We start from the raw sequence: 13978 nt of genomic DNA on the forward strand, positions 1-13978 counted from the left end.
TACATTCTATAAATAATAATTCTTAAAATCTTGTTTCATCATAATAAAAAAGTTATTAGAAAACAAAATACAAAGATAAGAGAGTACATACTTTTATAATCTTTTTTTAAGGAATTCTTTTTATAGTCTTGTTTTGTCTTGTGATTAATATTTTTCTATTCAAAAAATATACATGATGTTTTCAAAATTCACATTATTATGATGGTCCAATGTGGCTAGTAGCAAAGTCTCCAAGACATTTCAAACAAATCAAAGTAGTCTAAATCAATAATAATAACACGTACCTAGTATCCCCGTGAGCTTAACTCAGTTGGTAGGGATATTGCATTTTATATGCAGGGGTCGGGGTTCAAACCCCGGACACTCCACTTCTCCACAATTAAATTGTGTGAGCTCTAGCCACTAAACTACTTGACAAAAAAAAAAAAAAAAAAACATCGTACCTAGTAACAAAGCAAAGCCATAAGTAAGACCAAAGAATAAACATAAAAAGTAGAGAAATAACACATTAATATTTGTATATTCAGTTGAGCCCAAATTGAATTATGTCTGGTAGAGAGAGTTAGGCATAGCAATAAAACCCATGTCCATGGGTATCCACCAAAACCAACTCCGATTTAACGGGTTTTCTCCGATTTGATTGAGTTTGGGTTTTCCTCGATTTAAAAATACGGATATGGGACAGGTAACGGGGATATATGTACCCACCCATAACTCATACCCAAACCCTACCCGAATGTAGAAAGGTTGTGTTTTTGTTTTTGTTGAGTGGGTTGATAATGATATGTCATGTTATTTAGTTTGATAATTCTCAGGATATAAGAAATTTCTTTGATAGTTAAAGGAGCAACTGAATTATTCCGTATGAAAATAATAAAATGAACGCAAATTGTTGGATAATGCATTACAATATTACCATTGAAGCTTTAAAAAACTCTTTTTTTATTAAAAAAGTTTGATTCACTGCGGGGACGGGGATGGGGCGGGAATACCCAAACCCTTTGGGGACGGGGATGAGATTCAATTTTTCATCCCCGTTGGGTATGGGTAGGGTAATGGGTAAGTATCTCGGAATAGGGGATGGGGATGGGGATGGGTAATTATCTAATTTATCGATATTGGCAAATTAGATACAAGGGACTAAAATCATAGTTTGACCGAAATAAAGATACCAAAACTGTATTTAAGTCTTTTATTTAAACCACAATATTATAGTTTGTTAATGAATAAGATGTTATGTTAGTATCGAGATTTAATAGTTAGATCTCATGATAAGACTTCTTTAGGTTTTTTTTGTCTTTCTTTTTATTATAGACGAAATAACAATAGTTATTAGAAACTCATTCACACACAAGTCGAGAAGTCAGGGTTCAAATCCTTATCACAATATCCAATCAAACAACTTCAACATTTTTAATGATAAACAAAATAACAATAGTTATTAGAAACTCACACACACAATATCAGTTAAACTGAGACTAAAGACTCATTTCAGAGTTTCTAATCTAACCAATTGTGTGGTACGTTTGAGATGTTTAAGTGATAGTAATTAATTTTATTATTTTATTTCGTATGTATTGATATAAAACAGAAAAAGAATGATAAAATTGCGAGCCATTACAAAGTAGATGATTGGTGTAACATATTTTTGCAATAAAGCTCATCAAGCTATGTTATTTTATAACTATTTCATTCACATAGCTAATTTTATATAAATAAAGAATAATCAGTGAGCAAGACCAAAAAAATAAAGAATAATAAGTGAGAAATTGAAATCAAAACCATAATATAAGTGTTTTAGAGTAAAGGTACACAATGTATAACACACTTTTTTGAAGAAACAATGTATAACACACTAAATATGGATATATACTAAATTAGGAGACTGCAACACGAATTGGACTACCTCTTTCGGAAAATCACAACAATTTTGAAATGAATCAAATAATCTATTTTTAATTTTAAAGTATCATAAAAATAATGGAAAAATAATTACATGTAAAAAATTAAACAAATCCAACTAGAGAAATTAACTTATTTCTTCTCATCCTCTTTGACAACCACCTCTTCAGCAACAACAGTTCGAATCTTGAAGCGAGCAAGCTTCTCTTTATCTGATAGTCCAATTTCACCAGGCCCAACCCCACGTGAATTACCACTTTCTGATTTACCTCCTCTCTTTCGTTCTTTACCCATCACTTCTTCCAAATTTATTTCATCTCTTAACTTTGCTGGAAGTTTCTCATAAATCTTGTCCAAAACACGATTTCCAAGCTTATCAACAAGTACAAATTTCTTATCTCCTTTCTCTTCTTTTAACATTGTTGGTGTCACCATATGTTGTGGATGACCGAAAGTGTTATTTTCGTGTTGTGGATACACCGTGGAGGGTGTTCCAAAGCTCGTGTCATAAGCATTTAAGGGTCTTGTGGGTTGAGGAAATTGATTAATAACCAAGTTTTCACTTGCTGAAACCATAGGCATTGTAGAACCTTGCATGCGTTGTAGGCTTGTAACTAAAAAAAGTACTTCGAAAAAATCGATACAGAAGAAACGTTTAATAACTTTGGCTAGTTTTTGTATAATGCACGTTAACACTTGAAGGTATGCAAGTTTTTATGCATTGCCTTTCCATATATACTCATGAACTCTCGAACTTTCATGGAATGTATTGTACTACGAAAACTAGTTAGGAATTGAAATGTCAAGGATGGTCAAAGACGGAACATGACTTGCATGGTAAGTTATTTTGATATGTTCATAGACTATTTTAGTCAATATGGTGGAAATTTAATACCAAGTAAACATCAGAAAGAATATTAGACTCTCAATAATTAATATTGTGACTTATGAGACCAGTTAAAAACAAGAGAAGGAGAATTCGACACGATATCATATATCATTGAGGGTAAGAGTTTGAATCTTCAAAGGCCACATAGCAGCCTAATTGATAGAATTTTTTATTTCTTTTATTTACTTGTCAATGATTTGTGTTACACAATTAATATCAAGCAAGTGATAACAACCAAACCGTTGGAAATGTTGGTAGCAGCTATCAATGTTGAAGACATATATCATTATGAGTATTGTGGGTTACATACAACATATTGGTGGTTATCAATGTTGAAGACATATATCATTTCAAAACCAATGCATTGGCTGGTTTATTTCAAGGGAAATGTTAACTAGTGCCTTCGGGTACTGTTAAAGACTTTAAATAGTAACTTTATATGAAAGTTTGTGTAATGAAGTATATTGGAAATTGAAACTTTGACATTTTTAAAGAATAATTACTTAATTTAGCATATTTAAGGAGTGTCCCAAAGACACTCGTTAACAAGACCCTTATTTTAATTTCATTTTAAGCCTTAACGTTTCATAGTGTTCCTGTTTCATTCAAGCCTTGGTAATCTATTGTTTATAATTATATCCATTGTAAATCAACAAAGTCAAAGGCGGAGCCACCACCCGGCGATCTCGGACACTCGCCCGGACTCAATCGATACTTTCTTTATATTTGACTCAACCCAATAGCCCATTAACCCACTTAAAAAGAATTGGGCAAACTCAATATTTTCACAAACGCACGCTCAAGAAAGGCAGAAACACGTTAAACTCAATATTTTTGCCCAGACTCTAAAATTCATGGCTCTGCCTCTGAATAAAGTGTTGTTGGTTCAAAGTTCTCATAATCCACTTTGAATTTGAAGGTTGAATGGAGATAGCATACAAAGGATACAACTCTAACAAGTTAAAAACTGATTCTTTTAAGTTATTAGATTCAGTTATAGTCTTCTCGAAGGTTGTCAAAGTTGGGATTTTGCTTTAGGTTAAAAGGAAATAGCAAAATCGAAAATTGTAAAATCGTAATTAAAATCGAAAAATTTTACTCAACTATTTTTGTAGAATCCATATAGGAAGACCTTCCCGGTAGAGTTTCTAATATATATTTCACTCTACAAACTACATTTTTTTGAAGTACTCTACAAACTACTTATAACATAAATCAAGAACTTTGAGATCCAAAACAGTTCTGGTGAGAAAACTCATGCCATCAGAATAAAACAGAGTAATCACTCTTTGAACTTGTAATAAATAAAATCAATAAATCTCTAATTACTCGAATAATTTGGGTTACATGATACAAAACTCATAACACATCCTCTAATCAAAGTATTTTAGGCATCAAAATACTGATAAGCTGCAAAATATGTCTGACCAACTGTGAGAACCAGTAAGACCAATGCAGCCAAAGCAGAGATAAACGACCAAGGAGTATCAAAATAAGTATACTTAAAACTAGCCCATTGCACATGCCAACTATTTCCATAATATTGATGAACCTCATCAAACAAACCAGACAAATAACACATATCCAAATCAACCGCAACATCTTTTCCAGCATTATTAATCAAATGTGCCATTTCACCTTCTGTCCCAAAATGATTCTCAACTATGTTCCTTTCACATAAATACTCAACATCCCTATAAGTATTTATCAAACAATCCAATAATGTTACATAGGTTGTAAAATATAGCTGCATAGAACTAGTACAACCACTGTAACATTGTTCAAAAGCAACACAATTAAACAAAAATGAACTCATGAAATCATCCATTGTTATTGTTGGCATTTCAATCACGCCGTGTTTGAACTTCACATTCAAGAAACTCTCTCTTTCGTTGCTCTTCCCTGGATTTATCTTAATCCCACTGCGACGAAGCTTTGTTACACAATGAATTATGTGCGTCGGTGTGGTAACTCTTTTGAGTTCTTTTTCTTTTATGCTAATCGGAATAAAACTCGAACGAACCAAATCAAGTAAATGCTTTGATTCATTTTGCTTTGTTATCATCATGATAACTTCTTCTTCTGGTCTTTGTAGCGAGTTGTTGAAGAACTCCATAGCAAGATAAGAAAGTGTTACCGTTGAATTTTCATTTGGTGGTTTTGAAATTTCGAACAAGCGTTGAAGAACAAAGAATGGTATTTGATTTTCAAGTTTAAGAAAATCTCTATAAAAAAATGGTAAAATCCATGCCATGTTAACAAGTGGATCATCAACTTCAAAAGGCACTAACCTTGCAACTTTGCGAAAAAGTTCAATGATGAAACAACCATCAAGTACCATCATTTCAACGAATTCGTGTGAATCAAGTTGAATGGTTTCAGAGTAACACTCTCTGGCTTCGTTTTCTAATAGTGAAATGGCTTTCAAAACCTCTTCTAAGGGTAATTGTGTTCTTGTTAGAAGAGAACCAAGATATAGATATTTATGTTCTTCGATCATGTTGAGACGAGGTTGTCCACGATGGTAAGGTCCTATGGAAACTATACGAGGGTGGTATGCTTTAACGTTTGCTTCAACGAAGGTTTGTGGTACCTTGAAGATGCAACAAGATATTTTTCCTGCGGATTTACTTAGTAATTTTGGGTTTTCTGAAATTTTGTGTTGCAGTGAAGCTAATCTTTCGTTGTCTACTTTGCAGATATCTATCACATAGTGATTGTCATTAGATTCTTCATTGTTGTGATTATTGGTTCTCATCCTAAATCGTGGTTGTTTCTTTGGTTTTGTGTTGTGGTGGACTGGTGGTAGCTCTTGATGATTCAGGAAGAAATTATTGTTAGATGGTTAATTATATTATGATGTGAGAAAATATATAAATTTGTTATATGAGATTTTTTATTTTTTTTATTTCTTTTCTAATAGTATATGATATTTGACTAAGTTAGTTATAGTGACAGTTTCAAAATCATATCAAAAGGGAAAGTGGTGATTTTCCTTTTTGAATGTCTAACAAATTGTTACAATGTTTTTTTAATGTAACGAAATCATAAAATAATCTCTTATTATGCACATCGTTAATCAAAATAGTTATTGACGTAAACAAATGTTCATATTTTCATTCTAAAAATGTTAATATCTTTCATGCATACTCTCTATTTTAACCTTTCGTGCATTAATCCACCATGTTTCGACCCTACAAGAACTCCAAGGTTAACGTGCTAAAGGAATCATTTTAACATTTGAAAACTATTTTGACTAACGAAATGTACTAGAAACTCTTACTTGATCACAGGACCAACACCTCACATTTAGCACACATCCATGAAGCTAAAAAAATAAAATAAAAAATGATTAAAATAATATTGATTGATGAGACTATTTTATTTAATATCTTTTAATTTTTTTGATTTATTGTATGCGCCTAAATTTTGTGTCTAAATACTTGTGCCTATACAAGACTTTTTTCGAAATGTACGATCAGAGACTATTTTCTAATTTCATTATATTAAAATATATTTGTGACTATTATTATACATTCAAAGAAAAAAAATAGTTTTTTATTTCGTAAAGTCTAGCTCAACTAACAATACTAAAATTGTTAAGTTGAATGCATTCGCTCAAACCCTTCGGCCTTCGTCTACATAAAAAACAATTGTTCACCCGACATGAAATATTTAAGTTGACGTGTAATGAATGAGTAAGTCAAACCAATACTTTTCAATTTCTTTAGCCTTACGGCTATACTATGTGTCATAAGGGTCGAGGGAGAAAAAGATTAGTCTTTTTCCTAAAAAAAACAAAAAAGATAAGTTTTTGCTTGTTGATGGGAAGCTTCAAGGAAATATAAGCTACCACGTTAGCTTGAATTTGTCCCACTGTAATTAAAAAATTAAAATAAAAGGTCAAGTGACATTTTTGTGGAGTAGGAATAATCATCGTCACTTTTCTTGTTCTCTCCTCTTGCTACTTGACATCCAGATCCTTCTTTCTCATCCAACAAGCCATATTGCTGCAACAAATGAGGAACACCAAGATTTACCATCCATAATAATGTTGTGATTTTTGTGAGACATTGTTTATCCAAAACAATAATTCTAGGAAAAAAATCTTGGGGAAAGGAATAAATTCTGAAAAAATACAAATATTTAACTAATATTGACCTCTTATTTTGTTTTAGAAACTTGGATTTTTACCCATTTTTGTATTAAAAAAAACTTTCGCTCATAAAATATAAGTTATGAATGCACCAAACAAGGGTTTCATACACAGAAATAAGTTGCAAAGCCAAAGAGCATGAAAGACATGAACTGCTTTAGAATTACTTAATGGCAAATGTTAATTTGTGCCCTCAAATGCACATGTTAATAAACCTATTATAGAAATACATGTATCAAAAGTTGTGCAGTCAACTTCTTAAAAGTTGACATGATATGTTTTTCAATGCAAAGTTGCTCTTTTTGGGTTGCTTAACATGTGCCCTAAGGGCACAAGTTAACATGACCCTTAATTAATAAACATCTAAGCACCCTTTTATTAGAGGCAAATGGTGTTTACATATAGGGACGGAGGGAGTAATAAACATCAAAATTGAGAAGAATAGTACTATTATGCAAACCCGTAGATCGCATGTAAATTGTCGGAAATTTGAATCCCCGCGTTTTATCATAAAGATTCCCTTCATATCCAATATGGATCATTGTAGTGATCTAAAATCCTGTTTCGTATCCGAAAGGTGTACATCTTATTCCCCGATTTGTCATTCTTGGCAATGAAGTATCTTAACCGTTCGACCATAATGGCCCTCCAATAAGGGCCAATAGCCTTGTAAACATTGTCCATCTTCTTTACGGTGTAACAACGCACGATCGAAACAGGACGATGATCCTCTCTTGGATTTTCGACTTTGTCAAGTCGATCCAATTTTGAGTTGTTAGTGAGTACATCATCCAACATAGAACCATAAGATTGTTCATCCACGTCGTCAGATATGATGAAAGAGACTGCAAGTACGCCTCTATTAATCACATACCGCTCAATCAAACTCTTAAATTCTTGGTAACTTGAAACATGTACGTGAAGATAATCCATTTTTTATTCGAATCTAATAAATTAGGTAAACACCACTTGAATTTTGTAATTCAAAATATGTCAAATACACTTCGGATTATAAAATTTAAATGGACTAAAATGGTCAAACTGGAGAGCACGCGAGAAGAATATAGGGTGGAAAAAGAAATTCTCTTTATTTTGTTTTTTTTCTTTTAGACTTCAACTCAAGGAGCTAGGCGGTTGTTGGGCTTCTTGTACGTCCATATTTTGACTTTTCTACTCCGTACCCCCCATCTTAGTCCCTATACGCCACATTTTCCATAATCTCAATTTTGCTTTTCACAATTAACATCAGGAAAGAAAAAATATTCTGGTAATTTCGAAAATAAAAAAAAAAGGGAATTCCAGAGTATTTATTTATTGATAACACCAAAATATAAGATAATTTAGAAGCCATGATCAGATGATGGAATATTCATTTAGAAGGAAAATAAAATTTTGTGGTCCAAAATTTGTCTTTGCCCACATGAAGAACAAACCATATTCATGTACTATGGATTGATTCAAATACACTTGAAAATAAAATCATTGCAGTTGCAACTTAAGTAATGAAAGAATGATCGTATGTGCAAATTTGGACACAAACTGGAAATTCATCATTAGTGTCTGCTTGTCAAAGTTACATGAAAAACCTCGTCCCATACTCCGGCCATGTCATTTTAATTATCACTTTAACATTTTTTTTAAATAATTATCACTTTGCAATATCAATTCAATCTTTTTCACTAATATAATTTATTTATTTATTGTATTTCAGTTCAATAAACTACTTTCTAACTACAATTAATAATATCGTTTTAATAAATTATATTAATTTAATGGTTAAAATCAACTCAATTAGTCATTTCTTATTAACCGTGCACAACTATTAAAATGAGGCCAAGGGAGTAATCGTCTTTGCTAGAATAGAATTTCTGAAATTTTGACATTAGTATCGGCTTTAGAGTCGATTTTCCAGCTTATAACAATCAGGAACAATTTTTTATTCCATTGTATTGCAAAACAAAAAATTTAATAAAAGAAGAAATAATTGTCAATGTTCCCCTTGAAATGATGACTCTTTTGATTGAAAATGCTCAACCCATCCCCATTATATTCTATAACTATCATTCAGCAAAGAAAAAGGTGCTGGATCCCATATTCAAGTGTTACAAATGATAGTGATCTATCACTAAAATTTGAAAAGCATAACCAGTGAAGCTACCAAGAGTGATGAACACAACTTGGAAAAGGAAAAAGTAAAACCAAAAACTAAGTTGTAAAATTGACAAGTCATTTACCCATTACAATTACATATCAACAAAAGGACCTTGTATTGGAAAAGAAAAGTAACATGAGATTAGACTCATTAGTGATTAGTCGTTTTCAAATTGCTTCTTCCTAGAGAAAGCTCCTCAAATTATTTGATTCTCTGCCAACAACTGTAATTCTATCTTTTATCTTTTTACACCTGCTAGCTCCAAAGCTTATTCCCTTGAAAAGCCCAAAGGTGTTAAAAAGATCCATTGAATAAATTACCAAACACGTATCACTCTAAGTCCTAAACTTAATAACATGGTTGTGCGTTTTGTACTAAAAGTATACCAAGGATAGAGACATTAACATTATATGCATTGAATTCTACTCCATTCTCACTTCATAATGTATTACCTCTTCCGGGGAGTGAGTGGTAATCATGTAAATCGAAACCGAGTTTTTAAACAAAGTTTTGTACTCTTAGTTGTTAGAGATGTAAGCATAAGTGGCCAAACTCTGTAATCAATCATCGTGTTTTTGCGAGTTTATCTTCTTACCTAATAATTAGATTTGTTACTATAACACATAACAACATATAAAATTATAAAATTAGTAGATACTTGTAAGATTGTTGTCAAGGAGTATCAAAATTATATAATACTTAATTAAGCAAATGAGACTTAGGGCATTTCCACATCTAGCTACAAACATGAATCACCATGTACATAAACCCAAATTATATTCTTTGGTCACTTTTTTTTTTCTTTTTCAACTAACTAGCCTATCCCAATAATACAATCCATGTTAGACTATACTCTTCTAAGATAAAGAATAAAGGTTATCCATTCATACTTAGTTTCAAAATTTACCCCCATTAACATTCTAATTCCTCTGAAAATTCATCCACCAGAATGCTAAAGATTGCTAGCTCAATCTCTCCAGCCATGTTCCTTATCTGCTCAGCATTTTTCTTCCACCCTCCATCCTCTATAGAGAAATCTTCTTCTATCATCATATCAATTGTGTTTGACTCCACTTCTTTCCATGATTCCAACCTCTTCAATATCCTAGTTATCACCACGTCACTATCTTCTAAAGAATTGAGTTCTCTCTCTTCTTCTACAATTAGATCAGATATCAGTTTCTTAAATTCTTGTGGGATTTGCTGTCTGTCATGGACCATTGACAGATAGACAGCTTCAAAAACCAATTCTTTGAAGTCATTTTCTTTAAATGAAACCTCCCCTTCCTCGTCATCAATATCGTCCTCTTCCATATATGTTTCATCCTCATCATCTTCTTGATCCAGCATTCTTTTCTCAAGTTCTAATGGATCCAATTCTGCAAGTTTCTCAAATCTGCAAAGCTTGTACAATATCTTCTTCCTTGCTCCTGTAAAATATCTTGGTTAGATTAATTCAATAACTGTTATTATTCAACATCACAGCATCTTAAAGACTTAAAGTACATAATAAAAAAACATTCAGAAGTTATTGTTGCTCATCTTAAATAGACTGTGAAGTTCTTATAATACACAACACATTAACATATCCATATTGTCTAGTGAAAGTATGTGTAGAATAGAACAGTAAACTGATTGGTGTAACCGTACATATGTAAAATTACTTGTCTTAAGGGTATGGTACATGTAGCATTATTGGTAACACAGCATTCTCAACAACCAAATTTATCCCAATGAGTATTAATCAGGTCACTGACATAAGTTACATAACCCACTAATTTACCAACATACTACAATAATTTGCCAATGTTATCCAACATATTGATTGAAAGATCTCAACTGAGACAGATCTCCTAAAATGAAATATTGTGGGTCATATTCTAATTCTGATTAGAGAAATGATATTTGTACAACTATTTTTTGACAATTTTTGCACAACTTTCTCTCTTATACTCACATGACATTCTTATTATCTCTTTTACTTTTTCTCTCTCCATTGTTTTTTGACCAATAAGAAGAGAGAAAACCAAGGTTGTCACCAAAGTTGTCATCAATTAGATGTACAAATATCACTGCTATTCTGATTAATAACAGAATGAGATATATATATGTAGTTGTAAACAAAGAGTAGGCCACTAGGCCAAGTGCACATTAAATGGGAAATGCCTTTTTCATGTTGAGCAGTTGTGATCTTTAAATATGGCACGATTCAAATATTCAGCACACACAACACAATCACATCAGCAATTAGCTAGCCCCACTTAATGTGTTTGTTTTTCAATAATAAAAAGTTTAGGTTAATTTGATCGCGTGCGCTCATCACGGTTAGAAAAAGTCTCATTACTGGACAACGCTGACAAATGTACTTATATATCACCTATCAACGAGGTCTCACATCGACAAATTAATTTGATCACAAACCCTTGTAGGATCTAAGCTGAATCCTTACCAACTAGATCAAAAATCTTTACCAACAGGGCCAATGTTGCCTCTTAATGTGTTTTTGTACGAGACAAACAAGTTTGTGTTGATAGAAAACGACCATACAATCAACAAATTAGAATGGTACAAGAAAAAATAAATATAACTGTGACATACTCTGAACAATGGCATAGCTGCTCTCTAAATCAAAATCAACACCATCTTCATCATCGTTTATATGTACTTCATCATCATCCTCGAATGGTGGGTCTAAAACACAGACTGGACTACACTGTTCCTTATCTTCTTCCTCTTCTTCCCCTGACTTGAATTGATTGATACTTTCAACTGCTTCATTACTTTCTTTGTCCTATATTAAATTCCACAAAAACACTCATTAAATAACATGTTTTTTTTAACTTAGTTAAGCACTTTTTCAGTAAGTATAAGTATTTCTTGTACAGATATTGACAAAAAAATTTATGAGTAACTCTGCTAATACAGACAGTATAAACTATTTCTGAATAGTATGAACTGAAAAAATATTAACTAAGCTATTTTTTTTACAAGGTCTCTCTCACAAATATATTTATTAACTCATTATTGTCAGGGAAATTTGCTACAGTAATAATTCAAACAAAAAAATACAAAAGATGAACAATTTTGTAGCAAATAGAACATGTGGATCTAATGAAACTATGAAAGCGAATAAAGGAGCAAACAAAACATAATTTGTCATCTTTTAAGAAAGTAATTTACCGAACAAACAATCACACAGAGAGCAAGATTTGCATGGCAGAAACACAATCGAAAAAGTACAATTATCAAAATTCTGGAAATCAAAACCATTAAACATTCAAAACGAAAAATAAAAAAAACCTTATAATGAAAATAACAAACCTCTGTTATGTTTCGACTCGGCGACGCCAACTCCGGCGTGTAGCTGCCGGAGCAAGGACTTGTTTGAAGAGCAAAATGAAAAGGACTTTCAGGAAAAGCATGTTGGTGATGGTGACAAGCACAAGCTTCATGATCAGTAAAAAATGAGTAACCACTACTTGAAGTTTTCATTTCCAAGTTATTTTTCTTCTGAGAATCCATTTTTTCTCTACGTTGCTTCACAGAAGAATCCAACTTCAATAACTCCCTCACAGACACATATTCATTCTCTATTTCATGTTTCCGGTTCTGGTTTCGTTGTGTTAGTTTCTTGAACAAAGAACCAAATAGCCCAAAGCCTTTGTTTTTAGTTTTGTTTTTGGAACTTGATGAAGAAGAAGAAGAAGAAGAAGATGATGAATGTTTCTGGATCCTAAGAGCAGCTTCAAGAAGAAGTGTTGCTGTTCTAGAAGGGATTTTGCAGGGACTTTTAACAGGGGAAGTTAGTTCAAAAAGTGGTGATTTTTTGAAGTCTGGTGTTTGAGGAAATGAGAAAAAACAAGAAGTGTTTTTACAAAGATTCATGTTGAAGTTAGATTTTTGAATATGATTGAATGGTTTTTTCTTGAGTAGTAAAGTGGTGATTTTCATTTGGCTACGTTTATGTGAAATGTAGTTGTTGAGAAGAAATGGTTCTTGATCTTCTTTTAGTAGCTCATGTAAGTACTTTGGAGCCATCATCACATAAACAAACTAAAGTTGTTGTGAAATGGAAAATGGTATAATGAAGAATCAAACAAACAAACAAACAAACAAACAAGAGTACTAATATAGTACTTGAAATATCAAGTTGAAAATGTTTTGTTTAAATGGGAGAGAATTTGAAGGTACAAAGAAATAGTAATATTTGTTTTTGTATTCTTAGTTAGAGTGGCATTGAGTTGGTTGATTCAAATCTGAAGTTGGGTTAGGAAACCAAGGGGGGGGGGGGGGGAGAGAGATGGGATGGGAGTGAAGAGTAGTAGAGAGTCTACTACTACTACATAAATGGATTTATTATTGTAAAATAATAAGGGACAGAATAAAATTAAAATTTGGCAGTAAATTGTAGGTGAATTGAATGTGTTCCTTTCCTACTACTTTCAGTATTGTACAGTAGGATTCTATAGGTTAGGAGGAAGCTGTTTGTTCTGTTTCTGTCGTCCCCTTGTTGTACTACTTCTACTTCAATACTATACTATACTATAGTATACAGACGACAAAAATACGCATAAATATAATCCTGCTAGATAGTAAGGTATGGATATGGATTAGAGGTAGTGATATGATACATCTTGGCCATCCAATATAAATGGATGATCGAGATCGGTTAGCTGTGTGAAATTGATGGTGTAAGATTAACCGTTGGATCTAAAATCAACGGCTAATATTGCTTACGTGTGTTACGGTCACTTTTATCTAATAGATTGAGTTTGAGAATGAGATTTAAGTTTATTTAGCATTGTTTTTACTCTTCATAATTGATTTCTCAAAAAAAATGTCAAACATCTTATAAGTGTAATGTCAAAAACATCATTCA

At 32.2% G+C, this 13978-nt stretch overlaps 2 protein-coding genes across 2 annotated transcripts; both read right to left on the reverse strand.

Moving 5' to 3' along the window:
* Positions 1–3968: 3968 nt before the first annotated feature.
* Positions 3969–5635, reverse strand: LOC120576807 (UPF0481 protein At3g47200). Its single transcript, XM_039827305.1, has one exon. It carries the CDS (start codon positions 5547–5549, stop codon positions 4179–4181), a length of 1371 nt encoding a protein of 456 aa, XP_039683239.1. The 5' UTR covers positions 5550–5635; the 3' UTR covers positions 3969–4178.
* Positions 5636–9779: 4144 nt separating this feature from the next.
* On the reverse strand, positions 9780–13391 carry LOC120577169 (uncharacterized). The gene is made up of 3 exons (XM_039828257.1): positions 12421–13391; positions 11698–11890; positions 9780–10529 (listed from the first exon to the last, which is right to left on the reverse strand). The coding sequence occupies exons 1-3, from the start codon at positions 13138–13140 to the stop codon at positions 10012–10014; spliced, it is 1431 nt and encodes a 476-aa protein (XP_039684191.1). The 5' UTR covers positions 13141–13391; the 3' UTR covers positions 9780–10011.
* Between the last annotated feature and the right edge of the window lie 587 nt (positions 13392–13978).

This window comes from Medicago truncatula, chromosome 7 (assembly GCF_003473485.1).
Source record: "Medicago truncatula cultivar Jemalong A17 chromosome 7, MtrunA17r5.0-ANR, whole genome shotgun sequence".
NCBI classification, from domain to species: Eukaryota; Viridiplantae; Streptophyta; class Magnoliopsida; order Fabales; family Fabaceae; genus Medicago; species Medicago truncatula.